At 41.4% G+C, this 19,313-nt stretch overlaps 1 protein-coding gene across 3 annotated transcripts in view; it reads left to right on the top strand.

Annotated features, from left to right (window-relative positions):
* KIF26A (kinesin family member 26A) overlaps positions 1 to 19,313 on the top strand; it is a 101,261-nt gene that overhangs the window by 80,017 nt on the left and 1,931 nt on the right. For all 3 annotated transcript variants that reach the window (XM_072038239.1, XM_038179873.2, XM_038179875.2), the window contains 9 exons: positions 5,190 to 5,399; positions 7,091 to 7,184; positions 7,664 to 7,926; positions 8,217 to 8,400; positions 8,694 to 8,853; positions 10,465 to 10,627; positions 11,180 to 14,558; positions 18,039 to 18,229; positions 19,094 to 19,244. In XM_072038239.1, coding sequence (XP_071894340.1) covers positions 5,190 to 5,399; positions 7,091 to 7,184; positions 7,664 to 7,926; positions 8,217 to 8,400; positions 8,694 to 8,853; positions 10,465 to 10,627; positions 11,180 to 14,558; positions 18,039 to 18,229; positions 19,094 to 19,244 — 4,795 coding nt within the window. The remainder of the gene's footprint in view (positions 1 to 5,189; positions 5,400 to 7,090; positions 7,185 to 7,663; positions 7,927 to 8,216; positions 8,401 to 8,693; positions 8,854 to 10,464; positions 10,628 to 11,179; positions 14,559 to 18,038; positions 18,230 to 19,093; positions 19,245 to 19,313) is intronic.

Genomic DNA, 19,313 nt, shown 5'->3' with positions numbered 1-19,313 from the left:
CTTGTATTGTCCAGGATGTGTGTTCCTCAGTTTCTGAGAAGTGTCAGTGTTTAGTTCAGAATTGTTAAAGGCGCATGTATATTTGACTTTAAAAAGGGTCAAAAATGTCAAGGTCTAGAGTTTTGGCTCAGGACTCCCACAGATTAGTAGGATTTGAGTGTGCTATGTGGATCTGTCATTCTCTGGTGTGTCATTCTCCTCATCAGCCGTTTCTAAAACTATATGGAGTTTAGTCGTAGCCATTGTCCTTCATATTACTATTTTTTCCCCTCTCTCTGACTGCAAATTATTTTTTTGAGAAATATACCCTTTTTCAGTTTGTCTCCCCTAACATTCTTTATGCATGCATAAAACAGTGGTATGACTTGTATGAGCATCCATTTACGTGATTTGCCCTTACATGGCTGGAGAAAGTGAATTCTAGCTTGCAAGTATTTGCTTTTATAGCCTTTCTTTTCCCTGACTTCCACTGCAGGTTGACAGATAGACTTAAAAAAAAAAAAAATAAAAAAATCCTTGATTGCTATGAATCTTTCTTCCATCCTTGCCAGTGTTGGTTTAAATTACGCCCATTGTTGTGCTGGGTGGGTGGGCCTGTGACCTTATGCCACCCATTTCCAGGGCTTTTCCAAATTCCATGTGCACATATTTATTTATTAAATTCTTTGTATTTTATCAGCATATTCAGGATGTGTTTACCATCTTCTTTTCCAAACACTTTTAATTTTAATAGGATTTCCTTCAGCAATTCTGCTGACCTCCTGGTTCCTGCGGAAATATGAATTTGGAAAGTTCATTTGAGTGTTAACCCCCAGTGTACAAAACTCCCAAGATTAGAGTCAGTTAATTACAGAGATACTTCAGTGAATTGCATGATTTAGGTTGTCTTCAGGCACTGAGAAAAATGTTAATAATGTACATGTACCATAATGGGTTTTATTTTTATTTGCAAAAATTAAACTGATACAAACCTGTCCTCTTTTCCTATCAATGTGCTCATTAAAATTGAGCCTCTATCCAGTATTCAGTGTCTCCGAATATGTATGTACAAATCCTTGTAACCCTTATGAACTTTTTCCCTGTAATTCTTTTTTCTTACTCAGCATCTGTCTGTGACACTGAAGAAGAAATACAGAAAAGAAAATTACAAGGAGTTACTAAAAATGCACGGTTATAACAGGAAAAGTTGTGTCGTACCCATCACAGGACGGATTTGTGATCTTAGCTCTTCTTACATAGTGGTCAGGGCAGAGATGCCCTGAGCCTGAAATTACTTTTCTGGAATCATGTTATTTGTATCGTTTTTCTTTGCTTTATTTATTTATTTATTTTTATTTATTTATTTATTTTTTATTCCTGTCCCCCTCTTGACATTCCTTCTAGGTCTCCTCGTTGTTTTCTTTCAGACATCTTACATTTCCCTTTCTTCATTTGTTCTCCTCTAAATTCCTTCTCTGAAGGTTTCTTCACTTGCTACAAGTGTTACCGGTAGCTGGTACTGCTGCAGTTGGAGCTGAGCACCAGAACTGGCCACACTGCTGAGTAACTGCCCACAGAGGATGTAATTCTGAGTGGGCCTGAAATTCTCGTTAATGCATTTAGTTCTAGTCATTCATTCCATAAGCAAACAAAAGCATTTGAGTGTAGTACAGCTACTGCTGTTATGCTGTCTAGTCATGGGCCAAAGTTATTTTAAGGTTTACAGGTTCGTGTGTTTTCTTGAGTTCTTCTCTCACTAAAAACCTTTGTATCTGGGTGATTTTCTGCACTGCCAGTTGCTATCTCTGCAAGTGAGCATGCCTTTTGTATTAAAAATAGATGAAGAGACCAAGGAGAAGGTGCAGTTAAGTTGATCCTTAAGGCAGGAACCATGCTGGCTGTACAATACTCAGCTTTTTCTGCCGTGTTCCTGCTATCCCAACACAGAAAAGTACTGGGTTTAACTTCAGAGCTGAGAATACAAACCTGGCAATTAAGATTGTTCCTGGAACAAAGGAGGGCTAGAATAATAAAAATATCTTTCTTCTACATATTGAGAAGCATGTGCCTGCATGTGGGACCTGCCTGCACTTTAGCTTCTGCTTTTGCAAAGCGGTAGGTTTGAGTAAGCTTTATTCTTGTTGGTACTTACATGAGCATTTTTAGTTCATTTCTGAGTGAAGTCAGTGCCTAGCTCAGCAGCTCAGCATTGTGAAAAAGAGTGACACGTTATAACCCTACAATTTCTGATAGGTAGCTTTAAACATTAAGCCATCACTTGTAGGTGGATTTAGAGGGCAAGGAAACTAAATTTGAAATCTGTTTTTCTACTCTGCAAATCAGCATTTATACACAAAACACCAGAAGAGGAACTCCGTCAAGCTGCTCTTTTCTTGCCCCCTCCCATTTGTCTTGAAAGCTCATTTTCTCTGTGAAAATGAAGATGACCCTTGAGGCCCATTAAGAGTTGGGATCTGATACCCTTTGAGAAGAGATTTTAGTACCTTTCTGCTTCAGAGAGATGGTCTCAAAAAGCTGATTTAGCACACAAGGTTTTTCTGGGGGTAAAGTCACCTTTTTGTTAGGAGGAGCAACACTGATGGAGGAAACTTGCTGTTTAGGTCAGGAGGAGACCGATTTTCTTCTTAGCCAAGCTCTGGCTGCTAGAATCTAATAATAAGTGTAAGAGAAAAAAGATTGTTTAGGGATTTATTTTTTTAAATAGCATATATATTAAAATTATTTTTAATCAAGTGACTCAGAAGTGGGCATTTGTATGTATGTATTTATTTTTCCTTCTTTTTTTTTTTTTCCTGAGGGTAGTTATTTTTCTGAGCACCTCCGTAGCATGTCAAGGTTGAGCTAACAGGCTAATACACAAAGCTGGCTTCTTGGAGCTTTTATGGGGAAACAGCCTTGAGTCTGTCACCTCTGATGCACGGTGCTTTTGAAGCAGCTGTTTCATTTATTCTAAGGTTCAATTATTTTCTGGGACTATGTTTTCATATTCATATCAGTATAAAAGTGAAAAGAAAAGAAGGGGGGACTGCTTGAGTCGGTAGGTGGAAGAATTTGCTGCTACCTATGGTGGAGCCTCCTGGAGTGTTTACTGGGTGGGTCAGTTGTTTCTTAAGCCCTTTGTTTGAGAAAAATGTTGGGGAAAAGCTTTTATAGCCCCCTTCCTGAAAATACTTTCTGTGATGATGCTCAGCCATACCCCTGAGTGACTGTGCAGGGGATGCCTGCGTGCAACTTAACCCCCCAGAAAGGAGGATCCATAAAAATGGAACAGCTGAGGAAATTAAATGAAAACCTTCAAGTTACCTGCCATCTCTAGTTGATAAAGACAGGAACAGTTCAGCACGGTGTTTAGTGCTGTGAATCATCCTGGTCTGGGCACTCCATTTCACTTGGACCCTCTGGGTGCAGGTGTGCAAGCTATCACCTCGTTTTGTCTGGTATGAAGGGCAGTCTTAGAGGCTGGCTCAGCCTGCTCCAGTTTGTTGCAATTTGTTTGTTGCAATGCTGGGAGGAGTGCATTTCCCTCTTGTGCTTTGCTGAAGCATTTTTTCAGCTTCAATTCTTTCTTTGCTATTATTTCTCTGGATGCAGGACTGATGGGGAGGTGTTGACTGCAAAGTGCATTTCTTGTGAAGACAAAAAATGTGGCAGCATAAATGCACACCATTCTAGTGAAATAATACTCTCAGAATGTAGAGATAAATTGTTCTGGCAGATTTAAGGTTAAATTAGCAGTAACAAGTTAGAAAAACAGGAGAACACGTCTCTGTTAGCAGCGTATGCTCTCTAACCCAGCGTCCCCATGCAACATCCACCTCCATGCTAGAGGTTGGCCTTAGATCAGCAACTGTGATCAGCGTGCTCTACTTGGAGGGTTCACCTTGCGGATTTGCAGAAGGAGGGGGGGCTGTCTGTCACTCCCCTTCCAAGTCAGAAGCAAGCACTGTAAAAGGAGGACTGTACTTCATTAGGGTCAGTAGTTGCATTACAGAAGATGCACATCCTGATGGGTGCTCTGAAGAGTGCGAATTGCTCCAGCTCTGCTGCCTGAGGTGCATTACAGCCACGGAGGCTCTTCACCCAGCAAAACTACGTTTAATTCTGGTGTTGGAGAACATGTGGTAGTTAGATAGGGACCTAATGCTGTTGTTCAGCCTGTTTTTGAAACTTTTTTTTACTGGCCAGGGAGAGTCGCTCTGGCTGAACATTGCTTTCCTCTACGTTTGATCTACTGGGCAGTGCAGAATTGACGATCGGCAGAGTGATTCACTGCTCCTGTAATAGTCATTTGCTGCAGCGCCAGGTGTGTAAAACACACTGGTTCTGACCTGGGAGCATTTCATAAGGATAAATGGCCATAAGTGGGTGTGAGGCAGTATTTCACATTTTTTCAAAATAAGAATATGATTTCCAGGAAGCTTAAAAGAAGCAGGTGTGCAGCCTTTGCTGAACTTGAGTGAGACCCGGTCACTTGGCTCCCATAAGCTGCTTGGGAAATCACAGCCAACATGTCTGAGCTGTCTAAAAATGATGTCTTAAAATGCCATGTGTAGGAATAAAATGTACTTTGTGAGCAGTTTCTTTTCAAGATTTTGGACCTTCTAATGCTTTTTTTTCCCTTCCCTTCTTTGAAACTGCCATTAAATCTTCAACTAACCACCAAACTACCTAGCAATAACAGCATAAAGGCATCTGCCTGGGAAAGCTATAAGAGAGGCACCTGTTTATTAGGGGAACATGAAAGTGGAATTGAAAGTTTCCAGATTTAGTTTGAATGCACTAGCTCTCTCAGCTTTGTGTTATTCCCATGGATTTTGGAATTGATCAATTTGTACTTTTGGTCACATTAAGTACACGGAAGGTAGGAGACCAGAGTTTCCTTTTCTTTAGGCATGGTATTACACCTACAGTGGATTATACCTGCTGATCAGACATTTAGAAATAGAAATGTTGAAATTGGAACAGAGTCAACAGAAAGGACAAAGTGCACCTTTAAAAGCTAATTCAGTGCAGACCCCAGGGTGGAAACCAGTCTGGAAAATCTGGCTCTGATTTTGTCCCACGGTTGTCCTGACACGCCTAAATATTATAAATGATCATGTCTTGGGAGGGGGAGCAGGTTTGGGAGGAATGCTTTGCATCTGTTTAGCTGGGAACTAAAGTTGTCAATTTCTTATGAACTTTTGCAGGTGAAAGTGATGGTAAGAATTTGTCCTTCTCAAGGAGCACATGAAACATCTGAATCCATGTCCTTCCTAAAGGTGGATCCACGAAAAAAGCAAATCACTCTTTATGATCCAGCATCAAGTGGGCCTTCCAACATAGGTCATAGGAGAGGTGTTGTTGCTGTTCCAAAGATGTTTGCCTTTGATGCAGTTTTCCCCCAGGATGCTTCACAGGTATTGAAATCACTTGCATAAACCTCCTGAGTCTTCACTGAATTTCTTCACTGAAAAGGTTGTGAGGCATTGGAACAGGCTGCCCGGGAAGTGGCTCAGTCACTATCCCTAGAGGTATTCAAAAGATGCGTAGATGCATTGCTTAGAGACATGGTTTAGTGGTAGACTTGGCTAGGTTAGCGATTGGATTTGATGAATTTACAGGTCTTATCCAATCTAAATGATTTGATGATTCTTATGGCCACTGTGTTTGATATGCCTTAAGAGTACTGTCTTTTTCTGGGGATTTATGTTAAAATGAGTTGCCTTAATGCATAGAAGAAAACACAGTAATGAATAGACAGGTGGGTAAAGTCTTACATTTTCATTTTAGCCAAGATGTAAAATTAAGGAGTAAAAGCTAGGGAGATGGATTTACTGACTAAATATTTATGCATTTTTCTTGTGTTAGTGAAAGACACACAGCCAATTTGAAGTTCACTTTTCACTCCAACTAGGTTTTAACCCACTTGATGTCACAAAGAATGTCCTTCTCCCCTGTTTTCAGAGAGCAAGGAGCATGTCCTTAGCATTAACTGCTGAAAACTGCTGTTAAGGGAAGAGATACAGCTAACCCTGTGGTACTATTATACCAAAGTAGTTAGGGAGCTTTTATATTTTCCTTCTCTTTTCCAGTTTGCTTATTCTCTGTTTTTGACTGATTAATTTATCTTGATTGTGGTACTGATGGTGCATGCCCCTCACAATAGTGATCTCAACATTAGTCTAAAACTTAGTGGCTTTTTCTTACAGATGCTAAAACTCCCATTGCTAGCCCTGCTGCAAAGTGGGCTGGCCAGTCGCAGCCACTTTCTGTGCTGGTTTTGGCACCAGCCTTCTGGACTGTTGACACATGGTTTGGGCTAGGCTCTTTCAGGTGCTCGTTGTGGACCTTTTGGGTGGCCTGTTTGTGGTGATTCTGGGTGGCATTGGCCAGCCAACCACTTATATGCAAGCATCGTTGCTCAAGGCAAGCTCACTGCTGTGCACCTGCAAACGGAGCCTTATCATTTCACTGTAGTTACATATTTAACACACACCACACACACACAGCACTGCCCCACACAGTTGCCATACCTAATAGATCATCACATTGTATGTTTGAGACCTTCACTGACGTGGATAAACTGGTTTCAGTACACCCAAGTATTTCAGCAAGTTTTCTTTATTGATGCTGCTGTTTCCCCTGGAAAAGGAAAATGTGATGCTATGAAATCTTATTCAGGGATCTTAACTTATTTTCTCCAGTATGAATGTTTTTTTAATTCCTGTGAGCACTGTTGAGTAGCTTAATTTCAGTGAAGTTGCTACTATTGCTGAATAGCCTTGGCTAAGCTATTATACCAGCAGGAAGCCTGGTTGGATAGCATTCAGTTTGCTACGTTAGTCATAGAATCAATATTCCAAGAGAATTGGTTTAATAGAATTGAAAACTATTTTAGGCTGTAGTAGCAGATCTTATTATTTTTTTAAAGATAGCGTAGTTACTAAAATAATAGGACTGATGACATAAAAATAAGGAGAATATTGTGGCTCAAAAATATTGGGCCATTCATTTCATACAGAAGAGGAGTTATAAGAAAAAAAAATCAAACAAAAAAAAAACATAGCAGTATATGCTTTTACTTATTTGTCTCTAATCTTTCTTTCAGGCTGAGGTATGCTCTGGAACAGTAGCAGAAGTAATCCAGTCTGTTGTGAATGGTGCAGATGGTTGCATATTTTGCTTTGGTCATGTCAAGCTTGGTGAGCTCCCAAATTCGTTACAGTTAATTACTATGTCAGTCTGGTAATTACATGCTGTCAGCTCCTGGAACAATAAACCTGGAGTATATGAATAGATTAGAATTTCTTTTTAATTAGCTTTGCAAACTTATCATGGTTTATTTCTACACTGGGATTGTAAGTTTTAATTTGAAAAAGTAAAATGTAACATCAGATTAGCTTATTCAAGAGCGAGTTTATATATAGGTGCATTGTGATGAAAATCAAAAGATCAGAGATGTTTTTAAAATTTAATTTGCTGTGGGTCTGAATTACAAAAATGGCAAAAATAATTGAATAAATAGTAATGGATTAATAATTGAATGCTTTGCATTTTTGCATGTTATTTCCCATTATCTGTGTAGCACATGGCATTGCATATAATGTGCAGTAGTAATACGAAGAAAAAGTGTCTTGTACAAGAATGGTGAATTAAGTTCACGTTTGTCTTTTCATTCTAGGAAAATCTTTTACCATGATTGGGAAAGATAGTTCCACACAAAGCCTTGGTATCATCCCCTGTGCAATTTCTTGGCTCTTCAAATTAATCAATGAACGTAAAGAAAAAACTGGGACACGTTTCTCTATTAGAGTATCTGCTGTGGAGATCAGTGGCAAAGATGAAAACCTTAAGGATTTGTTAGCTGAAGTAGCCAGTGGCAGCCTTCAGGATGGCCAATCTCCTGGAGTTTATCTGAGAGAAGATCCAATATGTGGAACACAGGTATAATGGATATCACAACATACATTTTCTGAGTCTGACTTCCATAAACTGTGTTTCTTTTTATCTGACAACAACAACAAATAAACTGACAACAATTTATCTGACAACAATTATGAAATTTTTTAAGACAGTAAAAACAAATTTTCGGTTTTAATCTATAAGGCCTCATTGCTCCCAATGGTGTAAATATTTGTTTTGTTTAAGTTCTCAAGAGATTTATCCAGTTCAGGTTAAAAAAAAAAACACAAAACCTCTTGTGAAAATTACCTATTCTCTTGTTTATATTCCAGCTTCAAAACCAAAGTGAGCTAAGGGCCCCGACAGCAGAGAAAGCTGCATTTTTCCTTGATGCTGCACTTGCTGCCAGAAGTACCAGCAAACCTGAATGTGAGGAAGAAGATAGGAGGAATTCACACATGCTCTTTACTCTTCACATATACCAGTATCGCATGGAGAAGAGTGGCAAAGGAGGAAGTACGAATCTTCTCACCATGTTCTTTATTTTTAAATTACTTCAGTTTGGGTTGATTTAACAATAATTTGCAATAAGCTTAAAAAGAAAAAGTGAAATGAACCCTCAAGCCAGTCTACCTACAGCTTCAGTAGCTGTAGCTAATACCTGGTTTCCTCACTATTAATATTTAATGTTATCATTATCCCGTGCTGTATTCATTATTTTCTTCATTTGAATATGTTTTGAATACCCAGTCTGGCTTAAGCTCATGCAAGCACATGATGTACAACTGGTTTTCCCCTTTTTGTTTTAGTGTCTGGAGGACGCAGCCGTTTGCATCTCATTGATCTAGGAAGCTGTGAAAAAGTGCTGAGCAAGAGCCGAGATGGAGGAGGCTCTCTGTGTTTGTCTCTCTCTGCCCTGGGCAATGTAATTTTGGCCTTAATTAATGGTGCTAAGCATGTGCCATATAAGTAAGTGAATTATTGCATGTATTAGCGTAAATTTGTGGCTGGTGTTACCTTAACAATGAATTACATTGCATCAACAATTCACTCTTTACCTAAGATGATTTTAAAGGAAGTTTTGTCAGAGAGAGATCTGTCTTCTAAGGTCTCTTACATATTGCAGATATATCTATTTATCTACCTGTGTGTGTGTGTATACATACACAGAATGTTTAGGGGTCACATAGTAACATGAAATTCTTACTTAAGTGACCAAAAATTGTATGGTTATTGGCATATATTTAATTTGGGTTTATGGTTAAGATGATTTGATTGTTGAAAAGTGCAGGGAGAAACGGTGAAAATGTTTTTTCTTCTCTGTCCGCTGTTTTCTGGGTCTTGGATTTAGACCTATCTCAGTTAGCTGGACAGAAACAGTAAACACTTCCAACAAAAATTCATAGAATTTTGTCTCCTTTTACCAAATTTTGAAATGATAATGAAATTGAGAAAAAAAGATGAGCACCATGTGGCACAGTTGTTTAGCAGAAGTGAACAGTTATGCATATTGCTTTGTTGAGCGTACTTGAAAATAATGTTATGTTAAACACACCTGTCAAGAGCCCTGCCCAAAGACAAGATCCACAATGTAAACATCCCTACCAGAAGTTGGCCTTCTATCCTTAAATTTAATTGCTACTTGTCTTTATAACATCGTCCCTTCATTATCAATCATGTCATTTCACTTATTTATCTAGTGTTGCATCTTAAACAGGTGTTCTTTCTTTCTCTATTCAACAGAAAGTAGATAACTTCCTCAGGCTAGTTGCTACATTTGTGCATGGAGTACAGGATAGATGGGTTAGAATAGGGAAGGACAGATCTTCAACTTTGTCACCTACTGTGATTTGGTGAGCATGAACATGATGGTAGTTCCCACATATTGAGCCAGCTCGGAGTTGTGATGGAAACAGCCTCCAGGGAGCCTTGGGTACATGTGTTGGGGACCCATGGAGGACAAAATGTAACTTGTCTTGTCGGCTTTGCTTTCCATAGCTGATGATTGCATCATCAAGAAAGTCTTCAGAGAGAAATTTAGCTTCCCATTTGCTATGTCAGAGCAGAGCACAGCAGACAGAATGGAAACTAGATTAGTTAAGATGGCACTGATAATATGTATCTGATATCTAATGTTATTTGTTTAGGATTTTCATACTGTTTCTGTTGACTTTTTTTTTCTTATCAAAATTATTTGCACATAGCTTACAGAGCTTATATATTCAGATGCAAAGTCTGCTCAGGTAAAAATAAAGCAATCATGAGCTGCTTGGGTAGTAGACCTGAAATAACTAAACTAGTTATCAATCGTTTTACAGTTGTGTCAAGTAACAAATAAAATGACTTATACTACAAATACACAGGCAAATAAATTGTCAAAATGCTTGTTATCTTTGTATGTGTGTGTTTAGACACATTTTAAGTATGGTCAAATAATAAGAGAAATTTCTTATTAGCATGTACCATAGTTGCATATATCTTATGAGAATGAAAGCACAACTTGTGGTGTAAAAATCTGGAAAAAAGAAAAAAAAAAAGTTATTTCTTTAAACCATTCTGATGTTCTCAATTGTTACACAGGGACAACAAGTTGACAATGTTGTTGAGGGAATCACTTGGGAACATCAACTGCAGAACTACTATGATTGCGCATATTTCTGACTCCCCATCCAATTATGCAGAAACTCTCACCACCATTCAGCTTGCATCACGAATCCACCGAATGAGAAAGAAGAAATCCAAGGTTGGTGCACAAACAAGCTGCAATTAATTCATCTGAAAATGAGTTTTCCTTGCCTCTCGGTGGGGGAACGTGGGATTTCTTGGCGGTAAGAAATAATAAAAAATGCATAAAAGCTCAGGAGAGGAACCGACAAATGACTTGGCACCAAGCCATTATCCCACCCTCAATCCTTAATCCTGAAATTCCCTTTCTTTTTGTTCCAAATGTATTCTTTCCTTCCTTGTATGTGGAACTATCTCAAAAGCTTCAATTTGTGTTAGTTAAAAAAACAATAAGAAACAGAAAACTGTTGAGAAGAAAGACAACGTGTAATATTTAATGTAAACTATCTGAAAAGGTGTGATAGATTACTCCTAATTCAGTAAAATCTATGTAGCATGACCTTGTTACTTTAATTCACACTGTAATATTTTTCCACTAGATGTAATTGTGATTGTACACACAGAGCACAGACTATATAGCAAACCTACCCTTTTTATCAATAACATGCATGTATATATACCTATATATCAATTCATGTTAATAATTTTTCCCCTTTTTGATCATTTGCAGTATGCATCCAGCTCGTCTGGAGGAGAGAGTTCATGTGAAGAAGGACATGTCCGAAGACCTCCCCATCTCCGACCATTCCACCCACGAACTGTTGCCCTTGACCCTGACCTTCCTGTCCTGAGCATATCTAGTGATCCTGATTATTCTTCTAGCAGTGAACAGTCCTGTGATACTGTCATCTACGTTGGTCCCAATGGTGCAGCTTTGTCTGACAGGGAATTGACAGATAATGAAGGTCCTCCGGAGTTTGTTCCCATAATCCCATCCCTGAACAAGAAGAGAAGTAAAGACAATTCTGCTACTGGTAGGAGTTCTGACAAGGACCATTTTAAATGCAACACTTTTGCTGAACTGCAAGAAAGGTTAGAGTGCATTGATGGAAGTGAGGAACCCATCAGATTTGCTTGTGGAGAAATCTCTGTTGCATCCAATTGTAGTCCATTGCCTGGAGGTACAGAAAACACACAATCTAAACTGATAAAGGAAAAAATATCTCCTCCTTCTGGAGGATTTAAGAAACCAGTTCCACAAGAAACTGCATCTCCAAAAAAAGGACATAACCTTCCTTTCCAGACTGTTGCACCAAAGGGTGGCAATGGTAATTGTCATGAGAAGAACACACCTCACTTGAAAACAGAGCTTTCCAAGCCACAGAGCAGAGCTGACAGCAAAATAACAGTACTGGAGGGAGAGAGAGAGACAATCACCGATTCCCTGCAGTCCTCAAGGTGTAGCCCTTCAAGGAATCTGGAGCAGAATAAAGCTGCAGCTGACTGTGTCACGAAAGAAAAGTCCTTGTATGTGAAGAGACCCTTGCCAAGCCCAGCACCCCCACCTCCACAGCAGAAAGAGCAGGTGCTGGGCCCCAGTGCTCAGAGTTTGGAGCTGGACAATAGCAATGCAGTTCGCACTCCTCCTGTGGGAATGAGCAAGCAGATGGCAAACAAGCCTGAGCAGAACCCCCAAGGAAGTACATTTCTGGTTGGTAGCAATGCCCAGAATCAGTCAGGTGCTATAGAGGTACACAGCTTCCGGTCGGCGTTCAGAGGTAAATGTTTTGATCGGGATATACTAACCACCACGGTGACTTTGCAGCAGCCTGTTGAGCTGAATGGAGAGGATGAACTTGTTTTCACTGTGGTGGAAGAACTGTCCATCAGCGGGATTATGGATAATGGAAGACCTTCCAGTATCATTAGCTTTAACAGTGACTGCTCCCTTCAGGCTCTCGCATCAGGTTCGAGGCCAGTTAGTATTATCAGCAGCATAAACGATGAGTTTGATGCTTATACCTCACAGGAAACTTCTACTGGTGTAAATATTGATATTGTTGTGCCCTTTGCTAAGGATCCCTTTACCAGCAGCAGACGTTCCTCCATCAGTTCATGGCTCAGTGAAGTCAGCATCTGTACAGTTGAAAGTGATGGAGCTCAGTCTAGTGACAGTTTTGTTGCTCAGTCATCTTACAGCTGTAACAAGTCTGAGGAACCATTCAACTTGGATTCACCCAATTCATCTGTCCCCTTAAAAAGCGCTCTGAATGACAGTGGATTTTGCTTCTCTGAACTGGACAGTGAAAGCATGAATTCTAGCAAGCTGTCCTCAGGCTTTGGCAAAAGCCCTCAAACCTCTGAAACTACCAAAGCATCTCAGATTAAAAGTGCTTTTTGTGTCACTGATCAGCCTGTAAAAATAAAATGTGGTAATTCTCGCGATACAACTGTAATAGAAACAATACATTCTAGTCTTCCTAGGAAAACAAAAACTACCTCGTCTCCAATCCACAATAATACTGTCCTCAGCTATAAAGAGCTGCAGAATCCACATTGCATATTCGAAGATCCCTGGCTGTTGCGCACAGATAATCAGATGGAAACAAAACCTGCAGATGCATTGCTGTCTCCAAAATCTCACACATTTGGTACTGAGAAGCAGCCAGGAAAAGCTGCCCAGTATTTTGGTGCAGCATCTGGGCCAACGAAGTCACAGACTATGCTTGCCTGTTCGCAGAGGGTTGTAGATGGTTGTGAAATGGCCTGCAAATCCTCCAGCGGAGCTGCAAAGAAGTCAGAAGCTTTGATGAAGATGCCACAGCTGAAGAGAGGAGCCACTACACTGGGAGTGATGCCAGTATCGCATGCTAACAGTAGTTTGCCGGAGGCCATCACCCGAGGGAATTCGGATGCTCCCATGGCCACTGGCAGCTTGAAATCTTCACTGGGAAAGAAGAGCGTGCCACAGAAGTCAAGCTTGTTGCCCAGGCCTGGTGGCCCAACACCTCCAACACCTCCTGTACGCAAATCAAGCCTGGAGCAGAAACCTGTCGCTCTGGGAAATGGTGGGGGAAAAGCCACCAGCTTGGATTTTGCCAGAGCTGCCACGCCAAAGGCTGAGGATGAAATGGATTTGCGTTTGAAAGCTGGGTCTTACTTCAGTGAAAGTGCCAGCAGTAGAATGAACCTGAAGGGTGACCACTCTTTGCCTAAGATGACATCAAGCTTGAAGGCGAAGGCATCAAAAAGTGAAGCCGTGCACCGCTATGGAAGCCACATGTCCCTGGAGAGGTGTGACAGCCTGACATCAGTCGGATCCAAAGCAAATGTGGTGAGGGAAAATGGGAACACCGGTAACAGCCGGACAGGACGCTCTGTCCCTAGGCTGGGTGTCCCACCTGTTGCCTCTGGTGTGGCTTTACCACCACCCTTCACCGCCCCTGCACCTGGAAAAAACAGCCAGGCAAAACCCACAGCTAACCAGAAGGTCCAAGCCAGTGGGAATAAAAACCGGGGCCTCTCCGCCAGCGGGTCCAAGTCTCTCAGCTCCTCCGTGAAGTCCCTGGCGCAGCCCACAGGGAAGGGCTCTGGTGTGGCCCCCGGCGGGAAGGCAGCCCCCCGCTCCGTGCAGCCCGTCAGTGGCAAACCTGGCCGAGGGACCATCATGGGGACCAAGCAGGCCATGAGGGCGGCCAACAGCCGTGTGAACGAGCTGGTGTCAGGCGGCTCTGTCAAGGCAGGCCACTTCCGAGGCTCCACCGACTCTGACAGCGGCAACGACAGCGGCATTAACCTCAGCGACGAGAAGTCGCAGATCCCAGTGCTGCCGTCTCCCTACAGCAAGATAACGGCACCCCGGCGGCCTCAGCGGTACAGCAGTGGGCATGGTAGTGACAACAGCAGCGTCCTAAGCGGGGAGCTGCCGCCAGCCATGGGGAGGACGGCGCTCTTTTACCACAGTGGTGGCAGCAGTGGCTACGAGAGCATGATTCGGGACAGCGAGGCCACTGGCAGTGCCTCCTCGGCACACGACTCCATGAGTGAAAGTGGGATGTCGTCACCAGGCCGGATGAGGAGCCTGAAGTCTCCCAAGAAACGATCAACAGGTAAGGAAGGAAGGGGAAGGCAGCCAGGTGGCCGCTAGTGTGCTGCTGAGTCCCTCAGGATGGGGGAATTTCACAGCACCTCCAACTGAGAGGGAGAGGTGGTTCGGGGGGAGCTTGAAGCCAGGACTGCCTGCATGCACTTGTGCGCTTGTATCGCTGTGACAGCAGCTACTTGTCATTTATTTCACTTCAAAGCTGCAGGTGTGACACAGGTGCTGCGGTGGAGAGGGCAGGAGAGGCGCTGTGTGCCCCGGGGCGACGGCAGCCTCCCTGCGAGGGAGGAGGCTGCAGATGGCTGCTGGCAGATAGGGGATGTTCCTTCCTCAGCAGGGTTGGTGGCAAGCACGGCACCAGGATGGCCAGATTAGGAGGGTATACGGGTGGATTGGGAGGAGTGAGGCTGCTTTTGTGAGGATCAAGTGAGAAATTTTTGCGCAGGCTGGGAAAGAATGGAGAGAGAAGGTCAGTGAGGAGAGGAGGAGCTCTGCTGCTGGGAGTTGGTGAGAAAAATTTCAGTGAGGTGTGCTGGGGCTCCCATTTGGAAACAAGGGAATAGGCCTGGAGGGGAGAATAGCGCTTGTGAATTAATGAGGATTGCTGGATGTGCATTAGGTTATCCAAAGGTGGGGCCTGGGGGCAGAGCAGAAGGGTGCATATGCAAGATGCAAGCAAATCCTACGTTACTGCTGCCAGCTAATCACAAAATTATCATGTTGCTCTGTGGTAGTAGTTTTAGAATGTAACTTTAGGGAGCACATGTAGATTCACTAAATGATAGCAAACTGATGGGGAGAGTGGTTCAGAAGAGGCTCCTGCTCACATACTGTGCCAAGGCAGATGCCTCTGACTGTGCTATCCAAAGGTGGACGTACAAGTGCTGAGTCCTTTTTTCTGTTTTCTGGTGCCTTTCCTTGTTGCTTTTGCAGGTGGTGCTCATATAAGTGCACCTTCTCATGGAAGCTGGCAGTAGCCAACTTTAGTCAGGATCATATGAGTGCTGTTACAGTAGTGATTTTTATTGATCTAGCTTGACGTCCTGTAGTGTCGTAAAGAATCGGTAACAATCGGTGCCATGTAACTAATGACCAGCAGCCTCATTCAGCAACCTAAGCATACTGACTGGTAGAAATATAGTAGGATCTGATACCAGCAATGCACTGAATTTGAGTTTTTGGTTGGAAAAGTCCTTTTAGACACCCATAATGCTCAATTCTGTCTCAGAAACCAGAAAAAATCTAGCCCAAGTGAGTTAAACTGATGTAGATCTCAGGGTGCTTTTTGGTCAGAGCAACTGAGCTGCTTCAGCAGGTGATAAATCAGTTTGGAAACTTACTGCAGCATTTTGCTGCAGTTCTCTTTCCATAGCATATCAACCTCTTAAACCTTTCCTACAAATCAATATTAACAGCTGTAAAATTTGTGCACATATTGAGAAGGCATTACCCACTGATGGATTTCTATTTGTTTTTGCCTCAGGAAATGCTTATAAGGTCTTTAAAAATGACAAACTATTTCTTTTTCCGATTGAAATTACTCTATATCAGTAAATTATGTATTACTTTTTTGGAATGCTTTAGACTTTGAGACCATAATGTATTTTATACATGGAAAAAAAAGGTTTCCTAGGTACTTTGTGAAATATTTCTTAGAAGAAATGTTTGATGCAGACCCATTATTGGCCTAAAATATATTGTGACCTTTGCCAGGTGTTAGAGATTCTTGATGTTGCTTACAGTGCTCCAAACTGTGTTTTAGCTATGCAGTCTCTGCATTTAAGGAAGCTTTGGAAGGGAAATCATCCTTTGGAGAGATCCTACTCCCTTGGATGTTGCTGGATATATAGTTCCCTTATCCTTGAACTTCATCCTCAGAGAACCGATGTCAGCTTTGGACTTTGTCTGGTTCAGTGGAAGGACTTGAAGTATGTCTGTTTAGCGTATAAGTCTTACTGCATCTGTTCAATGTCCTTTTCAGACGGAATCCTGCTCTCACCAATGTAGTTACAAGCTCAGAGCTACAGTGGGTGATTTCAGCAGGCAAATAGCGGTGATTCAAGCTGAACAAGTTGGGTTGTGAGAATGATGAACAGGTGTTGTAGAAGTAGAATCAAGTCTTACCCTTTCCAAAATATTCCCTTTGTGATTGATGTTGTTACTTAGAAGTATGCAATGAAGAATGAGGGATATTTTTCTTAAGACTATGTAAACCAGGTAACTCTTCAAGTATCTGTGGAGGTGCATTGTTTTCAGGGGTACCTGCAGGGCTTTTGTCTCCATTTGCTCTGGAAGCTTGTGGCAGGGCTGACCTGATGGCCTTAACATGAATTTTACTTTCCTGCAGAGGTCTCAGGCCCAGTAGTTATCTTGGGAGCACTCTCCTCTGAGCAACACTGTCTTGTCTGTTGGATATGCTCCCTTTGGCAAGATGACCAGAAGTAATAAGACTCCTTACCTCTGAGTTGGTTTTCAATTAAAGCTGTTTATACTTTCTGCTAACATGTGACATTTCAGTTTGTTTCTGGTGGCTTTCAGCCCTCCTGTTTGCCTAGAGATTGGACTGCAGGCTTGTTAACATTGTCTGATCATCCCCATGTGTGTGTACTCATCCTCAATGTATGTGATATAGTGGTCAGTCCTTGAGAGAATGAAGAGAGAGACTTAAGACCACAAAAAATGCTGGACACCAAAGTGCCAGCTCTTGTATACAAAAGTAACAGCATTTTTAAAGATGCAAGTCAGCTTCTGCTGTAGGAAACACAAGTTGTGGCAATTGTATCAATGTAATGGTTTGCTGCTTATTTGGGGAAAAAAAGGAATGGGTGTGGTTTGTCATGCTCTGACCTTCTGAGTGTTAGTGCAAATAGTGATAGGCCTGGACATTGGAGGTGACTCAATGGCACCTTGGTTGGTTGCTGCCTTCTGAAGTGCCAAAGGCCTCCTAATTCCACAGTGTCATTGAGAACTGCTGGTATTTAGCTCCTTAAAATATTGGTGGTAGTTCTGGAGAGAGCTGTTGTCTCTTTGCAAAGAAGTAATGCAGAGAAGGGGGTCTTAGATAGCCTTGCTTGGTTTTAACTGGAGGAGCAGGATATTTTCTGACTTGCCTGCCATTATCATTATCAGTCAGAAATTACTCACAATCATACTTCCATTGCAAGGTAATGGGTACCATTATAGCTCACCAAAGAGAAATTAATCCAGGAAAAATATTTTTGCAAGGAGAGAATAAACAACTGGAGCTCAGTCATCTGCTTTGGGAAGAGGAACTGCTGTTACTCCCATCAGTAAGCCAAGAGGATAATATTTTGCCAAGACAGTAACTCAATCAGCAACCTGAGGGTACTTCTCTAAAAGGAAAAGAGCAAGAAAAGCATTTATTCCTAAGTTTCTGAAGAACCTAGATCTTTAATTTTCTGCTGTAATATACTGTAGTCTGTTAGTCCTCCTAGAGTCTGATGAACACTTGTCTTTTGTGTTTTAGGTCTCCAGCGTCGTAGACTGATTCCTGCTCCATTGCCAGATGCTGCCTCCCTAGGAAGAAAACCCAGTGTCACTGGCCAATGGGTTGACCTACCACCTTTGCCAGGCACTTTAAAAGAGCCATTTGAAATTAAAGTTTATGAGATTGATGATGTGGAACGTTTACAGCGACACAGACAAGAGGAAACTGAGGTCAGCACATATTTTACAACTGTAGACAACTTAAATTACTGTATACAGGCAGAATCCTTGCTTGAATGCTGGGATGGTGTTCAGGAAATTGATTGCAATTAAAGCACTATAATTATTAATTTTACAATTCATATGTTGGGGTACCCTTAACACAGAAAATGAAAATGATTACTGTCTAGAATTAATTGTGTTTAACATGACTGATGGTGTAAATGGAAGTTACCAATGAATATATTATGAGAAGACTTTGTAATCTTACCCTAGTTGATGAAACCTTACAGCCTTTCTCAACTGTAGGGTCATTAACTCTTTATGTAAATGACAGGATTCTGTTAAGTCAGGGAAACACTGAATATGGTTTGTTTGTAATTGGAAAACACCAGCTAATTCTATTTTGGAGACAAGAATTTCTATATTCTTCTGATGCCTTTTTCCCATTTCTTTCATAATAGCCTTTCCAGGATGTTGAGAAGGTAGGAATATTTTAAGAAAATAAAAATTCATATGTCTTAGGATTAAATATGACCTTTACATTATTATTAGGCTGTATTTATCATTTGTGCTACTGGAAAAAATTCCTCTACAAGCATTAGTAATCTCAAAATATATTGGAGATGTTTACTAATTCAGAGAAATGCAACAAATGCTCTAGTGATGTAGCATGCTGTTCCTCTAGATTGGAGGCCATTAATTTACACTCCAAATTAAAAAACAAATACGACCACCACCAGAAAACAACTTAAACAACAACAAAAACCGTTGCCTCCTAACTCATAAGTAGTGAGCTGGGAGCAGTTTGTGTCCAGCTGTTGGAGGTCAGCTCATAACAGGCAAATTCATTAAATGTTTTTTCTGTTTTAAAAGGGTCTGATGTATTTCCATACCAAGCTGAAGATACTAGAAAGGCGCCAGCAGCGAATCAGAGAAGTAAAGGCAAAGCATGAGTTCTTGAAGGAAGAGTTGGAGGAGACAAAGTGCAGGTTGATGATGGATCCAAATAAGTGGAAAGAAGACTGTAAGTCTTATGCAAAATAGTAGTATGATCAACATGTAACAATTTTTCAGCATGTGAGCAGTCCCACTG

The sequence above is a fragment of the Anas platyrhynchos genome, chromosome 5, assembly GCF_047663525.1.
Source record: "Anas platyrhynchos isolate ZD024472 breed Pekin duck chromosome 5, IASCAAS_PekinDuck_T2T, whole genome shotgun sequence".
In the NCBI taxonomy this organism is placed as follows: domain Eukaryota; kingdom Metazoa; phylum Chordata; class Aves; order Anseriformes; family Anatidae; genus Anas; species Anas platyrhynchos.
This window is presented reverse-complemented; position numbering and strand designations above follow the sequence as displayed.